General features: G+C 35.4%; 1 protein-coding gene across 2 annotated transcripts in view; it reads right to left on the bottom strand.

Moving 5' to 3' along the window:
- The window catches only part of SPAG16 (sperm associated antigen 16), a 1018955-nt gene that overhangs the window by 971469 nt on the left and 33512 nt on the right, over positions 1–13974 (bottom strand). Inside the window, exon 6 of one of the 2 annotated variants that reach the window (XM_015539276.2) lies at positions 7111–7218. The exons of the other annotated variant lie outside the window; for it this stretch is intronic. Coding sequence (XP_015394762.2) covers positions 7111–7218 — 108 coding nt within the window. The remainder of the gene's footprint in view (positions 1–7110; positions 7219–13974) is intronic. 2 annotated transcript variants of the gene reach the window in all.

Genomic DNA, 13974 nt, shown 5'->3' with positions numbered 1-13974 from the left:
TTACCTGGAGTAAAATATACAGATCTTAAATGTTATAGTTCAGAGTTTTCAGAAATATGCATGCCCAGGGAGTCCACAATGTTATCAAAATATAGAGCATTTCTAACACCTCAGGAGATTCTAGAACTTCATATATTTGGAATCATACAATATGAATGTAACAACCAACATCATAGGAATATAACCAATTATAAGAGATTTTAAAAAACTATATGCCAACAAATTGGGTAACCTGGAGGAAATAAATTACTGGAAACATATAACTACCAAAACTGAAACAAGAAGTATAACTTGAACAGACAGATAGCCAGCAGAGAAACTGAGTCAGTAATAAAAAACTACCAACAAACAAAAGTCCAGGACCAGATGGCTTCCCAGGTGAATTCTACCAAACATTTAAAGAAAAATTAATACCTATTCTCTCAAACTATTTCAAAAAACAGAAAAGGAAGGACACCCTCTAAATTCATTCCATGATACCAGAAACTGGCTTCTTTTCACTCAACACAATGTTTTTTAGATTCTTCCATGTTGTTGTGTATATCACTAATTCATTTCTTTTTACTGTGAGTCACATTCCTTTGTATGTATATTCTACAATGTGTTTATTCAATATTTCACTGATGAAGAACTGATTTGTTTTTAGCTTGGGGCTATAATGAATAAGGTTGCTATGAGCAGACTGACACAAATCATATGAGATATTTTTTGGTTCTATCTCTTCATTTCTCTTAGGAAAAATACCTACGAGTTGAATTGCTGAGTTGTAATTTACATTTCCAACAGCAATATTTGACAGCCTTGGTTACTCTACCTCATTGCCAACATTTGGTGATTAGTCTAATTAGTTTTGTCAATTTTATTATAAATTTTATCACTTTTATTATATTTTCAAACAATCAACATGATTTTGTTGATTTTTTCTTATGTTTGTCCCTTTGCTAGTTTATTGGTTTCTGATCTTTTTCTTTATTTTCCTTTCTCTTTTTCTTTTTTTATCATCTAAGTATAAGATTAGATTATTGATATAAAATTTTCTTCTTTGCTCATATAAGCATTTAAAACTATCAATTTTACTTTAAGAACTGCTTTGGCTGCATCCCACAATTTTTAATATGCTGCCTTTCAATCATTCAGATTGAAATATTTTTTCATTTCCTTCATTGACTCAGGGACTACTATAGAACTATGCTACTTCATTTCCAGATATTTGGGAATATTCCAGAGAGCTTTTTGTCATTGATTTTAATTTAATTTGATTGTGGTCAGAGAGCATATTTTGTATGACATCAGTTCTGTGAAATGTATAAAGACTTGTTTTATGGTTGAGCATATGACCTATTTTGTGCACATAAAAAGTCCAAAGTAGAATTCAAGAAATATCAATTACACTCAATTAGTTGATGTCTTATTCTATAGACTTAGAGAAATTGTGCCTATTTTTCTAATGATTGCCAAAAGAGGAGTGTTAAAATCTCCAATTATAACTGTGGATATATCTATTTTTCCTTTATGTTTTATCAGGTTTTGCTTCATATATCAGACTCTTATATCACAGTCATGCATAATATGTCATCCAGATAAAATGACATCTTGCTGAAATGACCTCTTTTTCCCAAATTCTCAGGATGACTGTAAGGATGTTGTTTGTGCATCCCTTTTCCTTAGGCCCTGTGGGCATGCAGGGGTGGCTCTCCTTCCCTAGAAAGAGCTGACACTTCAGATGTGCTGCAAGCCGCTGTACAGGCCTCTTCCCCACAAGGTAAAAGATACCCTCCTGGAGTTGGCCCTACTTCCTCCTCTCCTGACTGCCAAGCTAATGGTTTGGTAAGGGAGAAAAGAGACTATATATCCAAACTAGTATAAGAATTAATCAGCAGGGGCGCCTGGGTGGCTCAGTCGGTTAAGCAGCCGACTTCGGCTCAGGTCATGATCTCGTGGTCCGTGAGTTCAAGCCCCGCGTCAGTCCCTGTGCTGACAGCTCAGAGCCTGGAGCTTGTTTCAGATTCTGTGTCTCCCTCTTTCTCTGACCCTCCCCTGTTCATGCTTTGTCTCTCTCTGTCTCAAAAATAAATAAACGTTAAAAAAAAAATTAAACAAAAAAAAAAAGAATTAATCAGCATATACTAACAGGAACCAAAAAAGCACCCTAGAGATTGGATTTTGAGATACTAACCTAAGAATGGATAAACAATAATTCACCTTTTTGAAACAGTGGATTTTACAAGTACTGAAACAAGCACTCCAATGGCTGCAGTAAAGTCACTGCTGAGGTGGCTCTTAGCAAGTTGGAAAAAGTAATGGTTAACACTCAAAAAGATGAAAATGCCTGAGCTGCCTCTCCTGGCAGACAGTAGAGGAGGAGCTCCATAACACCACAGCAATGATGGACTGTGATGACAACCTCAGTCTTTCCACAAAACCTGTAGGCGTGACTAAGTACTGGGAAAAATATTTTCAGGAGTTGTCATTAATATCCAGAAATCCAGAGTGACATCACAGCCCCTATATTACAAAGAGGATTTACAGAGGCCAGAGAATAAGTAGGGTCATGGCTAAAGTCTGGCTCAAAGTGGGCTTATTTAGTCTATGCACCCACCCCATGATTAATCCAAGATTCCCTGCATAAATAATTTTAACTGATTTACCAGATTGTTGGAGTAAACTATCGGAGTTGAGAAGGCCACTCCAGTGTCTTCCTCTGACTTGTGACAGACAATTTGAAATCGCCTCACAGGCACAATTTCGTTTATTTTTTTAGCCTTTTTTTGTGAGGCTCTGTTAATTCTTTTCAGCTTTTTCCCTTAGTAAATTTTTTTGAAAATACATTTTTCAGTTTGAGAACTTCCATTTGGTTCTTTGTTTATATTTCTCATTTCACTTCTGCAATTTCTCAACTGTTCACTCATTATATTCATTATTTTCTTTAAAATTCTGAACATTTCATAAGCACTACTAATTCTGTTATTTCTTTCATTTCTGAGTCTGTTTGTATTTGTTCCTGGCTATGGGACACATTTTCCTGCTTCTATGTATGTTATATATTTTTTTGTATGTTGGATATACATTTATCTGAATTTTATTATCTTCCTTTAAAAGAGTTTTGTTCTGGCAGATAGTTAATTTAATGGTTGACAGTTTGAGCTCTCCAAAGTTTACTTTTAATCTTTTATTAGGGCAAGTCAAAGTAGTCCCTTCTCCAAGGCTAGAATAACTCTTCTCCTATGGCATGTCTTATCAAGGTTCTTAACCGAATGCTCAGAATTTTCAGTGAGGTTCCTCCATTGAGCTGGTCAGAATTTCTACATCTATAACCTCTGGAATCTCCATTTAGCTCAGTTTCCCATGAGCTGTTCTTTGGAGGCATCATTTTTTCACTTTTCCATAACTTAGTATTTGGTCAAAGACTAAAGGGAACTACTACAAATATTTCTTAAATTCCTTTCATGTACCTCCCTCCTTTTGTGATCCTATTCTGCAAATTCCAGTCCCCTCAGTAGCACTGCGCTCAGATCTCTGCCTCATCAGTTAATCAAAGACTACTGCACCCCGTGTTCTACTTTGTAACACTATTGTCTGAATAGTACTTCTGTGCAAAAATCTGGGGTGATCATGCTGCTCACTTTGAATAGTTCCCTTTTCTTAGGCATCACAGTCCTACTCTGCCAATTTTCCAACATCTGAAAAAACAACTGCCAAAAGTTCTGTTCAGTTTTGTAGTTCATTGCAGTTGAAGAGCTAATCTATTTCCAGTTAGAGAGCTAGTTCAGTTCTATTCAAACTTGGCCCCAAGCATAAGAACCCCAAAATAATTTTAAATGTTTTTCTATTAAAAAATAAAAGAGTAATCCTTGTTTTGTACATTTCATGAAATTATTTATAAAAGTCATGACTTGTAAGTCATGTTTCTCTTAACATAATTTATGATTATATTTCATTGCCAGCGGCAATAAAACATAAGCACTAGAGTTAAGTTAAATATATATAATGTGTATCAAAATTCAACTATATTCAGTAAAGCATGAGAGAGTAACAAAATAAAAATATAACAAATATGTACAATCCTATCCCCCATTCCATTAATGTGCTTAGCATATATATATATATATATATATATATATATATATATGCTTTGCTGTATATTTCACACTTCCCTAAAGTTATATATATTTATAAGCACATATTCAAGTACAGAGTTATATACACAAAAATGTGTGCTGTAATTTGTGGAAAATTGAAGGATTATTATTATTGATGGTACAGTTTTTCTTGTATTTACTGACTTTAGTACCTAACTCATTCATGGGATATGACTTGATAATCCTCTGCCCAAAGAATTACCATTATGTAGAATATAACAAGGAAACAACATTAAAAAAAAACCTGTTTAGTCAATCTGAAGGAGTATGTCTGTTTTGTAAATTCCATAAGTACCTCATAATTCATCTGCTTCTATGCTCTAACTTTGAGGGACCGCTAGGTGGCTCAGTCGGTTAAGCGTCCGACTTCAGCTAAGGTCATGATCTCACTGTTTATGGGTTCAAGCCCCACCCTGGGCTCTGTGCTGACAGCTCAGAACATGAAGCCCACTTTCTACTTTGGATTCTGTGTCTCCCTCACTCTCTGCCCCTCGCCCACTCATGCTCTGTCTCTCTCTCAAAAATAAATATCAAAAAAATTTAAGTTCTAACTTTGATATTAATAATTCTAAAAATGAATAAATTCGTAATAAGACACTCACATTAAATGAGAACTACTGTAAAGCTGATAGTAAAATCAACTAATTATCGACTTAAACAATTTACAGAAAAAAATTAAGAGTGACCTTTTGTAGTTTACAATGAGAAAAAACATAGATATATAACTGAAATATTGGGGTAAAATATTAACATAAAGAAGTTAGACTCTAATTTAGCCTGGCATCAAAAAACATTCTTCCTGGGTGCCTCAGTCAGTTAAGCGTCGGACTTTCGCTCAGGTGATGATCTCAGAGTCCCTGAGCTCGAGCCCCACGTAGGGCTCTGTGCTGGCAGCTCAGAGCCTGGAGCCTGTTTCAGATTCTGTGTCTTCCTCTCTCTCTGACCCTCCCCCATTCATGCTCTGTCTCTCCCTGTCTCAAAAATAAATAAACGTTAAAAAACAAAAACAAAAACATTCTTCCTTGGGGCGCCTGGGTGGCTCAGTCAGTTAAGCATCCGACTTCGGCTCCAGTCATGATCTCAGAGTCCATGAGCTCGAGCCCCACGTCAGGCTCTGTGCTGACAGCTCAGAGCCTGGAGCCTGCTTCAGATTCTGCGTCTCCCTCTCTCTGACCCTCCCCCATCCATGGTCTGTCTTTCTCTGTCTCAAAAATAAATAAATATTAAAAAAATTAAAAAAAAATTCTTCCTTATAGCTGATTTATTATGCATGTTTAGTTGCTGGTTGTTTTTTTTATTAATGACTCTGATGATATCACTAAATTTTTGTTTTAGGTACTTAGAAAACACATACTATCGATTCATCCAAATGGTTAAATGGAGACAGTATCCTTAATAATTATATGTGGGAATAAAGGCTAGCTGAAAACAAAAGTTGTAGTTATATTACAGTGTAATGTGAGTTTCTTCACCAGGGCATCTGAGGATTATAAAAAGTATAATCTGACATTGCTGAATTTTTATAAGAAATGAATTATAATAGTATTCCCTTTAAACATACTAGGAAATATAACAAGTATGATCTATTTTTAAACATAGGCTAGAGACTCAATGAAAAAGAAAGCAATTAAAATATTCAATTTACCGAAGAGTAGAATATCCAGGCAGCGACAGTGAACAACATATTTCAGCTGCCACAACTGGATACAAACATGCTCTTAGACTGTCACATATCCAAGTAACTGAAGTACTGAAACCTGCTTGTATTAGCACAGAAAGTGAGAATAGAATCAAACCTGAGATCTTTCCCATGAAAGAATGTGCTGTGATTCAAACTCACTTAACCGTACATGTGGCTGTGTATGCACATTCACACACACACACATATACACATACACACAATTAAAATACCTTTCTGCTTTTCCTCTGGGTAAATGGGTGTCTCACCCTAATGAAGGTACAACAATTATTTATCTTTAGACAAGAAAAAGCTTAGCTACCTTTAAAGGATGTCCACATGACCAGCAGGAGCCACAGACCCCTATATGGTCCTGAGTATAGAACAATTCCCAAATTTAAAGAATGTACTTTGAAAACAAAATACAGGGGCGCCTGGGTGGCTCGGTCGGTTAAGCGGCCGACTTCGGCTCAGGTCATGATCTCGCGGTCCGTGAGTTCAAGCCCCGCGTCGGGCTCTGTGCTGACAGCTCAGAGCCTGGAGCCTGTTTCAGATTCTGTGTCTCCCTCTCTCTGACCCTCCCCTGTTCATACTCTGTCTCTTCCTGTCTCAAAAATAAATAAAACGTTAAAAAAAATTAAAAAAAAAAAAGAAAACAAAATACAACCTACAGTTCTGAAAAAGACCTGTATAAAAATGCAAAAGGGAATATTTTTGGAAGTAAGAGAGGAAGAGAGGAGGGAAAATAAATCTGAATATATACTATTTCTAAAAACCTTAGCATAAATTCAAGGTCATTCAGTATATGCCCCCTCCACCTCACCCTTGTCAAGTAGGTTTTATAGTTTGTTTTCTATGGGTACAATATGGTGAATATGCCATGTTCTTTCATGACTTGGTGCCTTTGCAGGGTATGTACTATCTGCCCAAAGCGCCCTGCTCCCTCACTCTGTTAACCTACACTTCAGAATTCCTCTGGAAATAGGTCCTTGAAACCCTCTCACACCTAGTCTGGTTGAGGTGACTGCCCTTGGTTGGCATAGCAACAATGCAGAATATTTCAGTTTAACTCCTCCCCCATCACACATCCCATTAGTCTCTGAGAACCATTACAGCAAGGACCTTAACTTATTCATCTCTGTATTTCAAACACATAGTATAGTATCTGGCATACAGTAAATACCAATAAATGTTGAATGATTATTTTACATGAAAACTTCTAATGAGGCCAAGTTACTTAACAGTAATTAAATAACTCCTTAATAAATATACTGACAAATATTAGCAGCTTACCCTTTGAGGTCATTAATTAACTTGTTTTTTTCCTGGACTATTCGCTTGTGGTGCATTCGATGAAAATCACGTTCTTTTTGAGTTTTCAGCAAGTCTTCTCTAGCCTTGCTAAAAAATAATAATAATTTTAAAAATCACTAACTCCAAAAAAGTATTTGACAAAGTACAACATCCATTCATGGTAAAAAAAAAAAAAAAAAAAAAAAAAAAAAAAAAAAAAAAAAAAAAAAAAAAAAAAACCTCTCAACAAAGTAGGTTTAGAGGATATATAAGTCAATATAATAAAGGCCATATATGAAAATCCACAGTTAATATTATCCTCAATGGAGGAAAATTAAAAGCTTTTCCTCTATAGTCAGGAACAAGACAGGGATGTCCTCTCTCACCACTTTTATTCAACAAATACTGAAAGTCCTAGCCATAGCAATGAAAATAAAAAGAAATAAAGGATATTGCAATTGGCAAGGAAGAAGTCAAACTTTCACTATTTGCAGATGACATGATATATATATGGAAAACTCAAAAGACAGCACCAAAAAAATATTAGAACTGATAAACAAATACAGTAAATTTGCAGGATCCAAAGTCAACATACAGAAATCTGCTGCATATCTACACACCGATAATGAAGCAGCAGAAAGAGAAAATAAGGAATCAATCCCATTTACAAGAGCACCAAAAACATTAAGATGCCTAGGAATAAACCTAACCAAAGAGGTGAAAGACCTGTACTCTGCAAACTATAAAACACTAATGAAAGAAATTGAAGATGACACAAAGAAATGGAAAGACATTCCATGCATTCATGGATTAGAAGAACAAATATGCTAAAATGTGTATACTACCCAAAGCAATCTACACATTTAATGCAATCCCTACCAAAATACCACCATCATTGTTCACAGAAAAAAAATTCTAAAATTTGTACAGAACCACAAAAGATCCCAAATAGCCAAAGCAACCTTGAAAAAGAAAAGCAAAGCTGGAGGCATCATAATTCTCGACTTCAAGTTATATTAAATCTTGTAGTGATCAAAACAGTAGGGTACTTGGCACAAAAACAGACACATAGACCAATGGAATAGAATAGAAACCCCAGAACTAGACCCACAAACGTATGGCCAACTCATCTTTGACAAAGCAGGAAAGAACATCCAATGGAAAAAAGACAGTCTCTTTAACAAATGGTGCTGGGAGAACTGGACAGCAACATGCAGAAGATTGAAACGAGACCACTTTCTTACACCATTCACAAAAATAAACTCAAAATGGATAAGGGACCTGAATGTGAGACAGGAAACCATCAAAACCTTAGAGGAGAAAGCAGGAAAAGACCTCTCTGACCTCAGTCGTAGCAATTTCTTACTTGACACATCCCCAAAGGCAAGGGAATTAAAAGCAAAAATGAACTACTGGGATCTTATGAAGATAAAAAGCTTCTGCACAGCAAAGGAAACAACCAACAAAACTAAAAGGCAACCAACGGAATGGGAAAAGATATTTGCAAATGACATATCGGACAAAGGGCTAGTATCCAAAATCTATAAAGAGCTCACCAAACTCCACACCCGAAAAACAAATAACCCAGTGAAGAAATGGGCAGAAAACATGAATAGACACTTCTCTAAAGAAGACATCCGGATGGCCAACAGGCACATGAAAAGATGTTCAACGTCGCTCCTCATCAGGGAAATACAAATCAAAACCACACTCAGATATCACCGCACGCCAGTCAGAGTGGCCAAAATGAACAAATCAGGAGACTATAGATGCTGGCGAGGATGTGGAGAAACGGGAACCCTCTTGCACTGTTGGTGGGAATGCAAATTGGTGCAGCCACTCTGGAAAACAGTGTGGAGGTTTCTCAAAAAATTAAAAATAGACCTACCCTATTACCCAGCAATAGCCCTGCTAGGAATTTACCCAAGGGATACAGGAGTACTGATGCACAGGGGCACTTGTACCCCAATGTTTATAGCAGCACTCTCAACAATAGCCAAATGATGGAAAGAGCTTAAATGTCCATCAACTGATGAATGGATAAAGAAATTGTGGTTTATATACACAATGGAGTACTATGTGGCAATGAGAAAGAATGAAATATGGCCCTTTGTAGCAACATGGATGGAACTGGAGAGTGTTATGCTAAGTGAAATAAGCCATACAGAGAAAGACAGATACCATATGGTTTCACTCTTATGTGGATCCTGCGAAACTTAACAGAAACTCATGGGGGAGGGGAAGGAAAAAAAAAAGAGGTTAGAGTGGAAGAGAGCCAAAGCATAAGAGACTCTTAAAAACTGAGAACAAACTGAGGGTTGATGGGGGGTGGGAAGGAGGGGAGGGTGGGTGATGGGTATTGAGGAGGGCACCTTTTGGGATGAGCACTGGGTGTTGTATGGAAACCAATTTGACAATAAGCTTCATATATAGAAAAAAAAAAAACAACAGTATGGTACTGGGTGGCTCAGTCATTTAAGTGTCCAACTCTTGATTTTGGCTTATGTTGTAATCTCACAAAAGTGAGATGAAGCCCCAAGTCAGTCTCCATGCAGGGCATGCAGCCTGCTTAAGATTCTCTCTCCCTCTTCCCCCTACCCCTGCTCTCTGTATCTCTCTCAAAAATAATTAATTAATTATTTAATTAATTAATTTTTAAAATAAAAAGAATCTCTTAAAAAACACTATGGTACTGGCACAAAAATAGACACATATATCAACAGAACAGAAGAGAAAGCCCAGAAATGAAACCCCAATTTTATGGTCAATTAATCTTCAACACATCAGGAAAGAATATCCAATGGGAAAGAGACTGTCTCTTTGACAAATGGTGTTTGGAACAGAACAATTACATGCAGAAGAATAAAACTGGACCACTTTCTTATGCCATACACAAAAATAAATTCAAAATGGATTAAAGACCTAAATGTGAGGCCAGAAACCATAAAATTCCTATAGAGAACACAGGCAGTAACCTCCTTGACATTGGCTATAGCAACTTCTTTCAAGGTGTCTCCTGGGGAAAGGGAAACAAAAGCAAAAATAAACTATTGGGACTTCATCAAAGTAAAAAGCTTCTGCACAGCAAAGGAAACTGCAAAACTAAAAGGCAAACAACAGAAAGGGAGAAGATATTTGCAAATGACATATCTGAAAAAGGGTTAGTATTCAAAATGTATAAAAAATTTATAAAACTCAAAATCCAAAAATACATAATCAAGTTAAAAATGAGCAGGAGACATATTTTTCCAAAGAAGACATACAGATGGCCAACAGACACATGAATAGATGCTCAATATCACTGATGATCAAGGAAATACAAATCAAAACTACAATGAGGGGGCACCTTGGTGGTTCGGTCAGTTAAGTGTCCAACTTCAGTTCATGTCATGATCTCACAGTACATGGCTCAAGCCCCACATGGGATTCTGCGTTGATGGCTCAGAGTCTGGAGACTGCTTATGTGTCTCCTCTCTGTCTCTCTGCTCCCCCCACTTGTGTTCTCTCTCAAAAATAAATAAACTTAAAAAAGAAACTATAATGAGATATCACCTTACACCTGTCAGAATGGCTAAAATCAACAACACAAGAAAACAACAGACGTTGGTGAGGATATGGAGAAAGGGGAACCCTCTTGCACTATCAGTAGGAATGAAAACTGGTACAGCCTACTATGGAAAACAGTATGAAGGTTTCTCAAAAAGTTAAAAATAGAACTACCTTATGATCCAGCAATTGTACTACTAGTGTTTACCTAAAGTATACAAAACTACTAATTCAAATGGATACATGCACCCTGATGTGTATAACAGCATTATCTACAATAGTGAAATTATGGAAACAGCCCAAGCATCCATCGATTAGTAAATACATAAAGAAGATGCAATATATACATACAATGGAATATTACTCAGCCCTAAACACGAATGAAATCTTGCCATTCACAACAACACGAATGGAGCTAGGTAAAATAAGTCAGAGAAAGACAAATACCATATGATTTCACTCATGTGAAATTTAAGAGATAAAACAAAGGAGCAAAGGGGAAAAAACAGTCATGTAACTATAAAGATCAAACTGATGGTTACCACAAAGGAAGTCGTTGGGGATGGGTTAAATAGTGATGGAGATTAAGGAGGGTAGTTGTAATAAACACCGGGTGTTATATGAAAAGCGTTGAATCTCTATATTATACACCTAAAATTAATATCACACTATATATTAACTGGAATTTAAATTAAAACGTCTAAAAATATCACTGCTAATTCCTTTCTGAAAAAAAACTATTTAGTAATCAGTCAAATCCAGTATTGAGCAATTCTAAAGATAATTAAAGAAATAAAGATTCCATTATAATTCACATTGAAGGATTCTCACTAACATAGTGTATATAGGGTTGGTAGATGAACCGGCCACCACCTATAGCTTCAAGAATAGTCATTCATATTTCATTTAAGTAAAAGAAAATTAAATGTATGCTGCCAAAATATTTTACAATCCATCTACTTACAAAAAGAATTGGTTTACAGAATTGAAATACATATTTAAAACAGGATAATTGAAAATAATTACAAATAAAAGATTTTACCAAATTTAATTCTAAATGTGCTTGAATATATGGTTAAAAGACAATGGTATTCGGCTACTTAGTTCTGATAATTGTGAAAAAGAAAGCATGTATGTTCTGGAAAACCAAGATTTTATTCTGGCAGTGCATATGAGACATATATACCACCTGCAGATCACTTTAGTAAAATAAATGGTAACTTGATGAAAAAGACTCTTTAGTATCAGTATGGTAATAAGAAACATTCTTCAACTGGATATACCTTCTGCAAACCTGTGATAGAAAGCAAGCAAGACTATTCTTTCTAAGCCTGGGCTGTAGGTAAAAAAATTAATAGGAATATTTCACCTACCTCAATAATACATTAGTTTCAATCTGATAATGTAAAATATAATTATAATGAAAAAGTAGCTATCTAGCAGTCTTAGTTAGCTGAAAAACTAACCTAGTTAACTACTGCACTGAGACTCCCATGTTCTGAAAAATGGGTGGACTGAATTAGAGTTCTTACAATGCACTAGAGGTCAGAATGTAATAAATCTACTTCTTCGTCTTATAGAATTTCCAAATTCAGATTCACATAAAATAAATGCAAAAAGATAGATTTCTGCATTAAGAGCTATGTCAGAGCAATCACTGAGGAGCAGTTACTGGGATGCTGCCTAAGAAATGGGATGAGCTTAGGTTTTCAGGCTCCTGATGGGGCAAATTATGATCAGTGAGACCTTACTTAAAGATCAAGTCATATATGGCATATGGTGAAAGTGTCTCATGCATACTTCCAAGTTATTTCTTTTTCCTCAAACCCTCAAACCTCCCCCCTTTTGACATGATCTTTTTCTTGACATGTTCTTTATTTTACCACAAATGTTGTAGTTTTTATCACAAGTAAATAGTGTGTCACAGTACCTATAGTCTATTCCCACCATCTAACCCTCCACTTCATTTCCATGTCAATAACCTTGAAGTTGATTGAAATATTCAGTCTCAAAAAAAATTCTGAGGAATATGTCAATTATCAGTTGAAAAAACAAACAATTTATTCTGTCCAGATTTTAACCCTCAGTGTGAATTAAGATGGACCAAAAATGAGAGAATCCCTCTGCCATCATATGCTTAATGAATAGTGGATGAAGAGGAGAGAGAAAGAGTTTGAGTAGAGTGACTAAAAAAGGCTAAGTTGATTTTTTTGTTGTGAAAACACAAGAACATCACTGGAATTCTCATTCATTTAGAAGAAAACTATGTAAAGTGACTTATATACCATCTTGCACATAAAAATACTCAATAAATTTTACTGTTACCACAACTACCAGATACACTCAATTCCTCTAACAGCAAGAATTATTTACCTAAAATAGGGGGCATGCCAGTAGATAAATATCTTCTAATGGACAAAATATCAGGATACATGATTATTAGTAACACTATATATCTTTATAAAAGAATTTAAACTTTTATGAATCTCTACTTTGAGTCTAAGAAAGCTGTCTTACTTTCAACAACTTCATGAATCATATAAAAGAGCAAATGTTTTATCTTACCTGAAATGTAAACCCATAATAGGTTAAAAAATACTTAGAAAAATAATGCCAAGTTTCTTAAGCTGAACTATAAATGTGCAGCATTGCATCAACTCCCTTTTTAAATACACACTTGCAGGCCTATTTGTACTTATCCCAGGAAAGAAAGCATAGGAATTGATTAAAGTATTAGACCTTAAAGTTTTTCTGACCATTAAATTGGTTTTCAGGGACTTGCTTTCTATTTGCACAAATGAAGTTTACTCAGTAAAACAATTTAAATTCATTTCATGGTGATGCTTCTGTTATGACCTTCCTACTGCCCATATGCTTAATAAAAATAAAGTTGTACTAAAAAATAAAATTTATAATATTTGTATAAACAATATTTTAAACTATATAATATTTTCTCATTACATTAATACAGCATCATTGTGGTTTTAAAACAAATCTTTTACTAAGACACCAGATTCTATTTAAAGTACAGTAAAGTAAAAGTTATTCAGTGAAACATTCTATTTACATTTGTGTATCATAAAGAACACACATCTTACATGTCTTTTCTTTTTTTATATTCTATTTATTTATTCATTCAAACTTTTATTTAAATTCTAGCTAACATATAGTGTAATATTAGTTTCAGAAGTAGAATTTAGGGGTCCCTGGTTGGCTCAGTTGGTTAAGCATCCAACTTCTGCTCAGGTCATGATCTCACAGCTCGTGAGTTCAAGCCCCGCGTTGGGCTCTGTGCTGACAGCTCAGAGCCTGGAACTT

This window comes from Panthera tigris, chromosome C1, assembly GCF_018350195.1.
Source record: "Panthera tigris isolate Pti1 chromosome C1, P.tigris_Pti1_mat1.1, whole genome shotgun sequence".
Taxonomy (NCBI): Eukaryota; Metazoa; Chordata; class Mammalia; order Carnivora; family Felidae; genus Panthera; species Panthera tigris.
Note: the sequence above shows the minus strand (reverse complement) of the source record. Positions and strands in the feature narration are given on the sequence as shown.